Source organism: Lachnellula hyalina, assembly GCF_007821495.1.
Source record: "Lachnellula hyalina strain CBS 185.66 chromosome Unknown contig00085, whole genome shotgun sequence".
NCBI lineage: Eukaryota > Fungi > Ascomycota > Leotiomycetes > Helotiales > Lachnaceae > Lachnellula > Lachnellula hyalina.
Window position 1 is genome coordinate 59,484 of NW_022157199.1, and position 13,656 is coordinate 73,139.

Genomic DNA, 13,656 nt, shown 5'->3' on the forward strand with positions numbered 1-13,656 from the left:
TGCTATAAGTTTGTAAACTGAATTCGTCAATCATCTAGTCCAAGTAGGGCATCTACCGCATTGGATTTTTGGTTAGAGAAAGTTGTTATTGCCTGGGTAGTTTGCCAGCCATTCGCGAACGAACGACCAGCTTGGCATAGCCATACAGTAGCTCTCTTGACGGCGTTTAGCAGACCAACCTTATCTCATTTGTTGTTTTATCCCCACCATTGGCAAGTTCGTGGAGCTGTCTGTCCAGTACCCTGCAGGGCCAGTGAATTATAAGCCATGCCGGTGTTTCAATGAGTGAGACATCCAACTGTTTTGAAATAATGGCGTTGCAGGGCTGCTTGTGAGGGGTTGTAGCAGCCAATCTTTCTATTCGTAGCTGCCAAAAACAGCGAGACGGAGATGTGTGTGGTTGTACATACATACACATACATCAGTGCGGAAAGAACCAAGTACCAGTATACGATTTCTGCATGAACATGTTTTGTTCAAACACTAGAAGGTAGGATACTCGAGTAGATAGAAAACTCGCAATGATCTTCCTCGGCAGGAGAGAAGTTGCTGGATTCGGCAACAAAACTCCCTTCTTGAAACTATCACGTGCAGACTCGGGAGACACGGCCGCTAGCACGCCTTTGGACTATCTGGTCGGAAAAACAACCCTGAAGCTGAAATCAAAAAGTTTGGTGATCTTGAGAATAATGAAAGTAACGGCTTGACAAACTTGCCAACGCAAGCACCTGGCATCTTCACCGCCAAGTATACGAAGAGCTGCTGGGAATACCGCGACTGTGCTTCTAAAGAGCGCCCATGGTTGCAGACGATCAAGTCTATTAGCAATGGCGGACTCGAAGCCCTCAGCAGAGGTAAAGTTACAACTTTTAAAATCGGATATGATAAGTCTAACAAGCAAACAGAATGGCACCTCTGCACCCAAGTCAGAGCCAAAACCAGATGTCAAACTCCCTAAAGCTTCAAAACCGAATCCAATGTGGAAATACCTCGGATTTGGAGAGAACTTTCGTCCCAAACTTCCCTCTCGAAATTGGAGCATATTCCTAGCTGTTACTGGCTCCTTCACTGCAGCAGTAATCTACGACAAGCGAGAAACAAAACGTGTGCAAAGGAAATGGTGCAGATTAGTTGAACATGTAGGGAAGGATCCTTTGGACCCGAGGGCGATGCCTAGAAAACTCTCAGTTTTCTTAGAAGGGCCGCCGACCGACGGACTCCGATCAGCACAAGACCACTTCAAGGAATACGTGAAACCAGTTCTTGTCGCTTCTGGCTTGGACTGGGAATTCATACAAGGGAGAAAGGAGGGCGACATCAGAGCGGAACTTGCGGAGAAGATTCGGAAAAGCAGATTACCGCTTGAACAAAGGGTAGAGGAGGATGTAATTCTAGAGATGCGGACAAAGACCGGCATTGCGGAGTTTGAAGGGCCAGGAGGTGATATTGTTATTGGAAGACATACATGGAAGGAATACGTACGTGGCCTACATGAAGGCTGGTTAGGACCTCTGAAAGAACCCCCAAAGCCAGAGGAAGAAAAGCCTCAAGACGCACCAAGTGCATCGAACCAAACGTCTACAGAAATCCCGCCGACCGAGACAACTACAGAGGGAACCACAGTATTTTCAACGGAAAACTCACCTCAAGCAGAACCAGAACCAGAACCTGCCAAGGAAGACGAGAAGCCCAAGAAACCACCCCAACCTGCCCCCTTCATCTCAACCCTCGCATATCCTTCTGCACCCACGCCCCCCAACCTCCCCACCGAATTCGACCCTTCAACACCCATTTCCTTTCCACACATCCTTGGCTTCCTCAATACGCCTCGCCGACTCTACCGCTTCCTAAACCGACGCTTCCTAGCCGATGACATTGGCCGAGACACAGCAGCTATAATATTATCCAACTACCGTCCCTACAAACCAGCGTCCTTGAAATCATCAGATGATAGTGCGGCTGAAAGCGCAAGTAGCGAAGCGCCCCTAGATGATGGAGAATGGGGCTCGAGGACCGAACAAGCAACCGCCCTGCAAGAGGAGGAGAAAGAATGGCATAAATCCGTCCGTGTGCATACCGAGAACGAGCCCGAAAGGACATGGTTAGAACCCGTGGTTCTCGATCCCCGCATTGCGAGCCGGATGCGGAGATTCGAGCTCAGCGCTGAGGACGAGGAGCGCGCTCGCAGTATCGTTGTGCCGGAAAATGAAATAGAAGGGTTCATCAAAGGGGGCTTGAGATCATTGGGAAAGGAGGTTTGGAGATGGACGGGGATTGGCATTGAGAAGAAACCCTTTGCTAATGTGGGGGATCCTGATGTGGATAGTCAAGGATGAGATATCTTGGAAAGAAGCTTGTATGTAGAATAGAATACCCTCTGCTCTAGTAGATTATGTATGTGGACGGGCACTGTAATATATCATGTAAATTTACAAGAGGATGGGATGCATTACTGTAAAATAAATACATAATCTCCTCTGCCATTTGACCGTACCTTTTTGCAAACTTTTGTCTATGTAGCGTATCATATCACAATCGGTTGGATATGAACTGTGGTCAAAACACTGATTGCAAAATTCCCCCCTCACTCAACACACAATGAACTACGATGAAGCAGCAAAGACAGTCGCGTTTGGCCATTTCGCAGCTGCCGCTTTCCTGAACGCTTCAAGCGCGCCACTCTTCCAGCTTTGCAAAAGCTCCAGTCCCTCAACTGCCTCTTCCATCGCCACGTTGTCGATCTTCAACACTTTGACAACATCAGCGTCGGTGCTGGGCGCCAGATCATGAGCCAGGAGCTTCCTTGCACTCAGTCCAGATAGCGTACGTCGAGCGCAGTCTTCGTATTTGGAGAGGTAATCATTGTTGAATTGTGTAAGCGAGACGGATTCAGGTAGGAGCGTGAATTCTGATTTGATGATCTCGGCAACCTTCGGTGGAAGGGTGGCGAGATCTTTGTCAAGGGCGAGTTTGAAGCGGATAGTTTGGGAGTGGACCTTCGAATGCTCGTTGTCAAGCGCAGAGGCTGCTAGGAGACATCTTAGGGCGAGGAGGTACTTTTCTATTCCATTTGTCAGTATGTGGCATCTAGGAAATAGGGCTGAGGACTTACTCCTCCGGATGTACACCTCGAAGCCCGCAATTTGAGCGTCAATGCTGTTAGGGCTGAATTGCAGAAGAGGTGTGAGGAACTTCATCGCATCCGTCATGGGCTCCGTCGTGGCAGCAAGCTTGGCTCCATCTGGATCGTCGTCCTTTTTCTTCGGATCGCTGTCTCCTTCCTTTGTTGCCTTATTTGGCTCATTCTTCCTAGCTAATGCTTCACGCTCTGCCTTTTGGGCTTCTTTCCGTGCCTTTTTTGCGGCCTTCTTGCGTTCTGATGCATCCTCGTCACCGTCTGCAGCTCCATTGGTACCGTTCGCTAGGGGCTTGTCATGCAACTTGAGGTAAAGATCGACGGCTGAGAGTGCCGCACGGGTGTAAAATGGGTGCTCCCGCAACTTATCCTCCCATCTAATCATATCCACATACGCTCTTATCTGACCTTTCCGTAGAGAGAAGCTGTGGAAGTCAAATTGGTCTTCTTGCCACACATCAAAGATGTTGTATATGGACATAAACCGTTTCAACGCCAACCCAACCTTTCCTTGCCGAGCGTAAGACTGGCCATCTTCCGTCAAAAACCACACGCATTGCATATCATGCAGATCAGCCAAAGGCCCTCCAACAGTTTCTGCGCGAGTGAACATCCCCATCGTCTTGATTGCAGCTTCATTCTCGTTGTTTCTCAGTTGATATTTGGCGGCTTTTGTGTTGATGTGACGATCCCTGTTGTCCAAGGTTCGAGCTTGCTCCATGATTTCAGAAGCTTTGTGGGAGTCTCCATAGTGTTTCCATATCCGTGCCTTGGTCATGTGAAAGTCGACGCTTTGGGGTTCCAAGTCAATGGCCTTTTCAATGTACTCCAATGCCTTGTCCAAATCTCGGCTCAGGTAATAGCTATAATGCTGGGCGAGAAAGTAATATGCTGAGGAGGCGCCCTTGGAGGTGTCTCCGTTTCTCTTGGGCTCCTCATTCGCTTCGCTTTTGCCGCTATTGATATATTGTTGAACCAAAGATGGGAGTGTTTCCCTCTTGAAAGAACTTGAATAGAGATGCTTGAGATTGGCAAACGTCGAGGGTACCCCCTTGTCTAACATTCGATGGATATATTTATCAGCAGTCTCTCGGAAATCGTCCCCTATGATACAGATTAGCAATAGAACCGACTGGAGAATTAACATGCATACCATCCAAAAAGTCCAGGGGTAACCGCCGCGCCGCATCATTCCGAGGATATTTTTCGGCATATTCATCATACACAGCCTTTAAGGCTTTGTGATCCGCCGCATCAATGGCCATAGCTTCTACGAGACCATCGTAGTATTTCTTATACTCCGAGTTGCGCTCGATTAAAGCTCGGTATGCTTTCGTAGCTTCCTCTTTCTTACCTAATTTGGTAAGGTAGGTCGCCCGTAACTCCAGTATAGCCAGTCTATCCAGATTGTGTTTGCCGGCAGATTCCAAATGATCCAAAGCCTTCTGGTAATCGCCCTGCTCAGCAATTAAGGAATTCTTGTACATGACCGCCTCAGAGTTCTCGAAGTCCGTTTTCGAAGGGGGGTTCTTCAGAGTCTCTTCATAAGTTGTCAAAACTCCCTCTGCCTCAGCAAGCTCCCCATTGAGATGATGTGCAACAGCCAAAGCCGTCCAATTTTGCCGAATATGTGATCTCGATTGCAACATAGATTTGCGGCTCACAATATATCCCTGATAATCGCGCATTTGTATCTGGAGTAAGGCCAGATCTCGTTGGATCTGCGCAGACTCGGGTTCCAACCTCAACGCAAACTTGTATGCCTTGATCGCCTCCTCGAAATTCTTCACTGCCCTCCAGAGTAGCCCGTAGACGTGCCAGCATACGTGGGATTTCATGTCGCATTGGAGGGCCACCTTTGCAAGAGCAAATGCTTCTTCGGTCTTCCCTTGGGAGTTCATGATGAGCGCTTTCATGGCCAGCGTATCTCCATGCTTGGCATTCTTCTTGAGGATTTGATCAGCCGCCTTGATACCTTGATGGTGTCAGTAACAGCAGTCCAGACGGAGTAAGACAGCTTGTGCACACCTTTCTTGTACTGCTTGTCCTCATAGTTGCGCACGACCGTCTGAAAGAGCGACCGCTCTTTCGCGCTTAACACCTGCGGCATGGCGAATTGCTACTCTATCACAGAGTTCCAGACGACAGCAGGTGAAGTGACCAGGTGTGGGGAGAATCGGGGGAGAGCTCAGCTGTCGCTTTGATTTCGAGACCACCTGGCGCAGCAAGTATTGTAGGGAATATCTCCACTAATCGCAAGGGTCTGACAAACCAAATGAATGTGTCGAGGGTAGAAATGCCTTCAAATGTTGAAGAAAGGGCTGGAGCGCAGGGTCATAAGAGTATTGTAGAGTTTCCGCGTCTACTTAAGTTATCGAGTACTGTACTGTAAATTTTGGCGAACCTCACGGGCATGACACGGACCGTCATCAAGCGTTGAAAAGCAAACCCCTCACCTCCCCCCACCCTCTCTCCAAGATGGGAGAAGCTTATGTGCAACCCCCAGCGCTGATACATAGCACACAGCGATATCTTGAAGGCCCAGAATCTACAGAGTTGCATACAGTAGATATCTGGACAAGTGATTCGGATCCAGCTACCAAAGGAGACGAGAAAACATGGGTCATGTCTGTATTGACCCCTCATTCTCTTTAAACATACACTGAACAGTAGCTAGTTATATTCACGGGGGAGCATGGAGGGATCCTGCTGTAGACTCAAAGTCATTTGAGCCAACAGTCTCTGAATTATGGACGTCTCCAAAGCGTAGCTCAATTGGAGCTTTTGCATCCATAAATTACCGGCTGTCGCCGTACCCTTCGCACGCTGAAAACCCCAGCAACCCGAATGATCCAACTCGGAATGTGCAACACCCAGCTCACCTGCTTGATGTAGCAGACGCTCTATTATATTTGGACGAGCAGTATGGAATTGCCAATCGCTATATTCTTGTAGGCCACAGCGCTGGTGCAACAATGGCTTTTCAACTTCGCAATTCTTACTTGAAAGATGCATTGCTTCCAAAACCAAGTTGTGTCCTTGGAGTTGCCGGAATCTATCACTTTGATGATTTTGTCGAAGTTCACAAACACATACCAGCGTACAAGGAAATGATGGAAAATGCGTTTCCGGATCACAATGTATGGGAAGACGCTTCTCCGCCTGTTACCAAGCTACCAGGTTCCGCTCTGTGGGAAGATGCGAAGATTATAGTTATATCACATTCTGATGGGGATGAATTGGTAGAGAAGGGCCAGTCTTCCACTATGATTAAACGTGCTAGAAGTATAGCCCAAGCCGAAAGGGTACACTCGATCCAAACTACTGGCAAGCATGATGAGCTCTGGAAGAATGGTAAGCTATTGGGAGGTTTGATTTTGAAGTCAATAGACTTGCTTAGAGTTTGATCGGGGTTGAATATCAGGGTTGGGAAGTCGCGAAGTTTACTTTGTCAATCACCCACACCCTGTGAGGAATTCTCCATCAGAGGAAAACCCGAGGCGGTACCAAGCTACATATTCACGGACGGAGCTGTGATCAGTCCTAATATTACAGAGTTGAGATCTATACTTATGCCGTGACCCATCAATGCCCATTACCCAAGATTCAACTCATCCATTTAGCGCCCACGCAGCGTTCCCTAACCCTCTGTCTCATGCAAATGGCCTTTTGCTTCTTTTCGCCTTCTGCCAATCATTCATAGCCTGCTCCCAGTCTCTCCAATCCTCTCCACACCTCTCCCCAACCACTTTCCAGCTCCTTGCTCGCACAATGCTCTCGACCCCGCGTTCCTGCCTTACAACAGCTGCCAGCATCTCCGTCCGCGCCTCCCTAGGAAAGAATCGTGCAGAATAAGGATCTAACCGCTCATCCACAATCCTTTCTCTGTCCTTCACATCCTCTACTTCCCTCAATGGGAATTCCGGATCTTCTGGGTCGGGGCTTGTGGCTACGGACGCGCAGTAGTTGAGGACATCGGAGCGGGATTGCCAGGAAGGGAAGAGCGCTTGGGTTTTGAAGGTGTTGCAGGAAGAGCGTGGGATTTGCTTAGTATACGAGGCCCTTGGATTGCGGGTGCTTGTCGAGGAGGGATCAAAACCTGCCGTCGAGGGGGTGAAGAGCGCATTGAGGTTTTGCGTTATGCTGTCGTCTATAGAGGCGCGGGATATTCGGAGGAAGTCTATTTAGGAGTCTAGCTGAGACGAGGTTGATGAAGAAATAAGTTTGGAATCAGGTATACCTTTTAAAGCGGTTGTATTGAAACAGAATTGAGGCGTTAGCTCTGGATGAGGTGGCGGCTGAGACATTATCTCCTTGGAAGTTGAAGGATGTTGAGGGGCCTCTGCTCGGGAGGACTGCGTCCAGAAATATTTCGCCACTATGAAGGATTAGATGGGTATTGTCCTTTGGACCTTTTGGGGAGAAGTAGAAGATATTCGCTTTAGCAATGGTTGTGGCCACCGGAGCTCAAGATTGAAGGGAGTGAGAGCGAGTGAACATGAACCTCTACAACAGGGGTTGGCTATCTTAGCGTTGTAGATAAGCTGTTGATGACGGTCCGAAGTCGACATTGACCACTTCCGACTCTCTTCTCGTCTAAATTCGCTTTTTTTGTTTTCATCCTCGTCTCGTCATGCTGTAGATGTCTAATTCTCATATCGATGTTCTCGTGGTGAGTAATCTCTTCTATAGTAACTCTCCTCTGTCTTCTCTGTCTTGCAATTGTTACCCGTACTTGATGATGTTGCTGACTTGGTCAGGCAGGAGCCTTCGCCGCTTTCACGGTCGATCTTCTCGTTTATCCCCTAGATACTGTTAAGACTCGATTCCAAAGTCCGGATTACAAGAAGATCTACTACGATGCATCCAAGAATGCTATCAACCGACGGCTTCTCTTGAGAGGCCTCTACCAAGTCAGTATCCTGTTGTCTTGTGCATATTGCACTAACGAGTGTTAGGGCGTGGGGAGCGTTATTTTGATTACTATTCCATCATGTAAGTATTCAGCCTGTTTGGATTGTACTTGGATCTTGTCCATCATGGCTGCTCAACAACGAATTTCTACCCTACTTGAGGCCTTTCTCAATATTGTAACGCTGTTGAATGCGCTGCGATACCGGGGTTCCTTTTTCTTACATCATTTGCTCTGCTAGACCTACTTCTGACTCTCAGACAGCAGGAGCATTCTTTACCAGCTATGAGGCAGTGAAGGGGCTGTTGTCGAGAGCGAACCCTACTCTGAGTGGATCGAGTTCTCCTCTGATTCCGCTGCCCTTTATTCATAGTGCAGCTTCAGCAACTGCTGAACTTGTATCGTGCTTCATTCTTACGCCCGCCGAAGTTTTGAAGCAAAATGCTCAAATGATTCGCCGGCCGACACAATCCTCCACATCCAAAGCCTCAACATTTCTCCAGCCATCAGCGACTATCCATGCTTTGAAGCAATTCAAGACCCCTTCACAACTGTGGAGGGGTTATACAGCATTAGCAGCTCGCAATTTGCCTTTTACAGCCATGCAGTTTCCTATGTTTGAGCACATGAAAGAGGTCATCAAAGATCATAGGAAGAAAAGCGGCACGTACACTGGAGGCTTAGGCGAAACTGCGTTGACAACTGCAGTCAGTGCTGGCAGTGCCGGTTCCATTGCTGCCGTTTTGACTACACCCGTTGATGTTGTGAAAACACGCATCATGTTATCAGCCACGACTGCAGCTTCGGAGAAGGATGCAATGGAAGAGGTCGCGAGGGCCAGGAATGAAGGCCAGTCCCTGGATAAATTGGCAAGCCACAAAGGTGTCACCAAGAAAAGTAGCTTTACCGTCGCACGCGAGGTATTGAATGAAAGCGGGGTGAAAGGATTGTTTCGAGGGGGTATACTGCGAGCCGCCTGGTAAGTTTTCTTACAACAGTGCTATGTTGGAATCGCACTAATCTTTTGGTAGGACGGCATTAGGAAGCGGCCTTTATCTTGGGGTGTACGAGAGTGGTCGAGCTTGGCTCGGGGATCGACATGCGAGCTCTGGAGAAAATGCGTGAATTGTAGCTGAAGCCAGTCGGAACCGCGGGATATATTGTCCTTTTATCTGAGATAATGTGGACAAGTGGAGCGCTTGTTATCATTGTATGCAAGAGACCGCATTGCGAGTTCAAGGGCTGTTTCTGGTCCAGACTCAGAGCTTGTCTCCATTTGAGCTGCAGATCCCGTCGACTTCACAGAATTGCCATGCAGTGAATCCCATTACCGATCTCGGCGCCTTACATTTACACCTCGATTAGCAAAAAGGGGAATATCGAAAGGAAAGTCGAGATGACGGGGAACAACATCGCATAGTGCAGTTCCTCTCAGATCAAACAATAATTGGTCAATGCGCATCAGCCTGCATCATAAAAGACCTTCACTGAGCGGTGAGGCTCGCGGGGGCTATAATCCGCTGTGAGGCAGGACGTCCCGCTCCGGGCATTTGATATTGCAACGTGTATCGAGTCGTTTCTCTGGAAGGAAAATAATGATAGACATTTCGAACTTCCACTCTCACCTACGGAATTGACTCTATTCAAATTGGTTGCCGTACAACGAAGTGTTCAAGACTTATACATCATCTCGGGTTTGCTATAATTCAAACGCTGTCCGTACACTAACATAGCAAGCAAAGTTGGGTTGCCAGTCGACTTCGGGACGGGCCGTGGAGCTCCATATTTCCAGATAAAAGGTTGTGCTATGTGCCTGCGCGTCGAACCCCGATCCATGCTCGGGGGTTAGGGCTGATACCCGATTGCGCGGTGAAGGATAAGTCAGGACGCAGTTGGAGTAAAATCGTCCACAAGTGGCAGGATTGCAATTGATGTGCAACCAGAGCGAGAGTTTACGAGCAAACATGGCGACCAAGACTCACCAAATCCCGCCATCCTAAATCTAGATTGCGCAATATCACATCGTACCTCGATAAAATGATACGACTCCCCGTACCTAGTAAGGTAGTGCCCACAGCACGTTATTCATAGGGAACAAATATCCATTTGCGTAAGACAAGCTTCTGTCTCCTATTCCTTCATTTTTTCCTCCTCTGCTCCAGTCTCATTACCACCCATTTCTCCTTCTAGAATTTAAAGTGCGACTACGCACATCTTTTCGGGTTTTAACGGAGCTTTCGATTTCTTCGTTGTGTATTTCTTTTGAGATATCCTCTTCAGCAGCAATGGCCGTCGCCGCGGCTTCCGCTCCTTTAGATCTTGCTGCCCCTCACGGCTCTAATCAAACCTATCCCGGCGAAAATAAGGGTTCAGTCTCTTATTCTATCAAAGAGATTGCCTCGGGTCACCAGATTATCAATGGAAAGAACGAAAATCTTCTCATTGTGTCTCCTTATGAGGAAGAACCCCATCTACTGGACCTCCGTACCCTCGATTCTGCAAACCAAATTCTTGCCCAGGCCCTCACCGGACTCAAGTGCTTGAGAAGCGACTACGCTACGGCACCTTACGTTGAAATTTTCAACTGGACCGAGGTCATTGAATCTGTCCGACAGCAGGTCGCCACATCAGACTTCGACTGGAAGGAGAACTCATTCTACATTGTCGTCTTCCGCTCTCAGATTCCACCCACGACAGTCTATGCTGATCTCGGCGTCCTTGACAAAGCTGCGCATGCAGAAGCAACAAAGAGCGGCGGATTTCTCAAGTAAGCAAAACACGACTCATTAATGCCCTTTGTTCCGGTACTAACCGGGAAACTAGGTATTGGTTCGGATCACCTGATGCTAGTGGAAGAAACCTAGCTACCTGCGTCTGGCGCAACTTGCACGATGCTCGGGTTGGAAGTGTCGGAGAGGCACACCGAAAGGCAGGTGGAGCCGCACGACAGCTTTATACAGAGTGGAAAATAGAGCGCCTGAGACTGCTGATCAAGGACGATGCTAAGGAATGGGAAATCAGCCAGTGGGTTGATTGAAAAAATAACCGATAGACTTCTCCGGTTACTATCGTTTTGATCCTGCGAAGCGTGGAGTTGGGAGGAGAGGATGCTGGCGCTATTGGAGTTCCGGCATAGACTTTGCAAATAATAGACTGCTTGCGAGATTTAGGCATTACAAATAAAAATGATTGTTTCCGACCTATAATGAGCTAGCTTGTATTGTATTCTTTTTTGGATGATTTCAATGCCTATATGGCCAGGTAGGTGAAGGAAGCATCATCATTATAGCGTAAAAGTGCTCATGTTGACTCTAGTGACATGTATTCACTCCAGGACTGGTGGCACGCGATACACCGCGAAGAATGAGCTGGAATACCACTACTATGAAGAGTTTAACATCTATTAAAAGAAGGAAAGACTCTCGATCCTTTATATGTAACAGACATGAGGTTGATTTAAACACTTGAGTCTGTGGGGGTCAAGTGGGATGAGAGCGTGGGATTTGTATTACAGTGTGAGCGTGTCTTTGGCGCTAGCGCGCACTGATACAGACTCGTGAATTTGGATGGAAAGGGCAAAAAAAAAGGACCCCGACAACACCAAAACGCTGTCTCTTTCCAACACGAATAACACGATCGCATCCACGCTATTGCCTTCTAGAGACCGTAATACTGATCTACTAGCAATCATGGCGGAAACAGCGAAGGAGGTTCCCTTGAACTCGGTGCAAGTGGAGGCGTTGGTATGAATATTCTCTTCGCGCCGGGATACATCCAAGGCTGACGAAATACTCCATTAGGTTGTCATGAAGATTGTGAAGGCTTGCGCTGCCTCTTTCCCAACGACTGCGACTGGATCCATTGTCGGCATGGACGTTAATGGCACCCTTCAGGTCACCAACAGCTTCCCATTCCCGACTGCAGACATCGCAGCCTCCGACTCGCACCCTAACGACCACATGGCTGCTTCGAACATTGCTGCCGCAGCGCCGAGATCAAAGGCGAATGCTACATATCAAAACGAGATGATCAAGTACCTGCGGGAGGTAAATGTTGACGCCAATAACATTGGATGGTACACGAGCGCAAATATGGGCAACTTCATCAACACCAGCTTGATTGAAAACCAGTTCTTCTACCAGAAGGAGGTCAACGAGCGAACAGTTGCGTTGGTTCACGATGTTAGCAGAAGTTCTCAGGGTGCTTTGAGTCTGCGAGCCTTCAGACTGTCCCCAACCTTTATGGCTGCTTACAAGGAGAGCAAGTTCACCGCAGAAAAGTAAGTTATTGCTTTAAATTGTTGCTGGACAATTTTCTAACACCTATAAAGCATGCAAAAAACCAAGCTCACCTACAAGGACGTCCTGGTTGAACTACCCATCATTGTCCACAACTCCCACCTTTTGACCTCTTTCTTGCACCAAATGCCTGCTGAGCTCCCCAAAGAGGAACTTGACTTCCCGGCCAGTCTTGCAGACCTCAACGCCAACCCTCCCAAAATCCCTCTCTACCCAAATCTTGATTCTCTCGATCTCTCAATCGACCCATACCTGGAGAGAACTTGCGATATGCTTCTGGACAGTATCGAAACGCACTACACCGAACTCAACAACTTCCAATACTTCCAAAGACAACTCGCCCGTGAGCAAACAAAGATCACCGCATGGAAGGCCAAGCGTACTGCAGAGAACCAGGCTAGAGTCCAACAGAAGCTAGCACCATTACCAGAGGATGAGTGGGAAAGATTGTTCAAGCTACCCGTAGAGCCGAGCAGATTGGAGGGTATGTTGAATGCTAAACAGGTGGACCAATACTCGAGACAAGTAGATGGCTTTACCGCGAGCATTACCAGCAAAATGTTTGCCGTGAAGAGCAACCTGCTGCCAGAGTCATCGTAGTGGGGGTAATTCTTTGGTTGGTTGCATGGGCTGGCTGGCGTTCAGAGGGGCATATGTATAAATGGTTGATATGACCAAAACAAAACTAGTGCTAGATAAAGCTTATGAACTATGAAAACCCTCGGAAGTACTATGACATTGTTTCGTGTTCGATTTGTTTCATCCTTCTTGGACTGAGGAGTTGTACGAGGTACCGTACAAGTAGGATTTTCGGAGTTTCAGTGCCCAGCCTTCAAGGGCGGTTTGACCCCTCACCTGGTGATGCCTGGGTATGGTAGATAGACAACTTGCAGCAATACTAACAGGAATCAAAGTACTACTCGTGATGGGGTATTATTCAAGTAAAAGTATATAACAACGTTACTATCGCACTCCGAAGTTCGGATGCCGATGTTCTTGCACCAACATTGTTGTTTTCCTTTTTCTTCAAATCAATCCTGCCCCTCGCGTTTTCAGGGGTCCCAAAGCCTGTCCTTACCTATCGTGGCCTAGTGTACAGAGATCGAGGGCTCCCACATTTTCAGACATCTTTCCTCCCCTCTTCCTTCCTCATCCTCCTTCCTCCTCATACCTCCTCATACCATCCCCACCACTATCAAAGCCTCAGAGTATGTAAACCATTGTTATTTCAATTGATAACGTACCGCACTTTGGCTAACATTCCCTCTCCAACACAGTCCCTTGTCCAGGCAATCTCCAGATCGATAACC

The 13,656-nt window shown here is 48.1% G+C and overlaps 7 protein-coding genes across 7 annotated transcripts; 5 read left to right on the top strand and 2 right to left on the bottom strand.

The window, feature by feature from the left end:
• Positions 1–827: 827 nt before the first annotated feature.
• On the top strand, positions 828–2,336 carry tim54 (Mitochondrial import inner membrane translocase subunit; the record flags this gene model as incomplete). The annotated part of the gene is made up of 2 exons (XM_031149527.1): positions 828–854; positions 906–2,336. The coding sequence occupies 2 exons, from the start codon at positions 828–830 to the stop codon at positions 2,334–2,336; spliced, it is 1,458 nt and encodes a 485-aa protein (XP_031004605.1).
• Positions 2,337–2,603: 267 nt separating this feature from the next.
• Positions 2,604–5,246, bottom strand: Naa16 (N-alpha-acetyltransferase, NatA auxiliary subunit; the record flags this gene model as incomplete). Its single annotated transcript, XM_031149528.1, has 4 exons — positions 2,604–3,061; positions 3,113–4,240; positions 4,290–5,111; positions 5,165–5,246. 4 exons carry the CDS (start codon positions 5,244–5,246, stop codon positions 2,604–2,606), a joined length of 2,490 nt encoding a protein of 829 aa, XP_031004589.1.
• A 368-nt stretch (positions 5,247–5,614) lies between these two features.
• BNA7 (Kynurenine formamidase) lies at positions 5,615–6,543 on the top strand (the record flags this gene model as incomplete). Its single annotated transcript, XM_031149529.1, has 2 exons — positions 5,615–5,763; positions 5,814–6,543. 2 exons carry the CDS (start codon positions 5,615–5,617, stop codon positions 6,541–6,543), a joined length of 879 nt encoding a protein of 292 aa, XP_031004590.1.
• A 246-nt stretch (positions 6,544–6,789) lies between these two features.
• cid2 (Caffeine-induced death protein) lies at positions 6,790–7,443 on the bottom strand (the record flags this gene model as incomplete). Its single annotated transcript, XM_031149530.1, has 2 exons — positions 6,790–7,316; positions 7,377–7,443. The coding sequence occupies 2 exons, from the start codon at positions 7,441–7,443 to the stop codon at positions 6,790–6,792; spliced, it is 594 nt and encodes a 197-aa protein (XP_031004591.1).
• A 453-nt stretch (positions 7,444–7,896) lies between these two features.
• On the top strand, positions 7,897–9,173 carry slc25a26 (S-adenosylmethionine mitochondrial carrier protein; the record flags this gene model as incomplete). The annotated part of the gene is made up of 4 exons (XM_031149531.1): positions 7,897–8,049; positions 8,095–8,131; positions 8,313–9,027; positions 9,080–9,173. Coding segments are annotated over 4 exons (999 nt in total), but the record flags the coding sequence as incomplete, so codon positions are not given.
• Positions 9,174–10,333: 1,160 nt separating this feature from the next.
• Positions 10,334–11,085, top strand: LHYA1_G004574 (UPF0643 protein; the record flags this gene model as incomplete). The annotated part of the gene is made up of 2 exons (XM_031149532.1): positions 10,334–10,815; positions 10,872–11,085. 2 exons carry the CDS (start codon positions 10,334–10,336, stop codon positions 11,083–11,085), a joined length of 696 nt encoding a protein of 231 aa, XP_031004585.1.
• A 652-nt stretch (positions 11,086–11,737) lies between these two features.
• On the top strand, positions 11,738–12,946 carry LHYA1_G004575 (Eukaryotic translation initiation factor 3 subunit H; the record flags this gene model as incomplete). The annotated part of the gene is made up of 3 exons (XM_031149533.1): positions 11,738–11,791; positions 11,849–12,327; positions 12,379–12,946. 3 exons carry the CDS (start codon positions 11,738–11,740, stop codon positions 12,944–12,946), a joined length of 1,101 nt encoding a protein of 366 aa, XP_031004586.1.
• Positions 12,947–13,656: the final 710 nt, after the last annotated feature.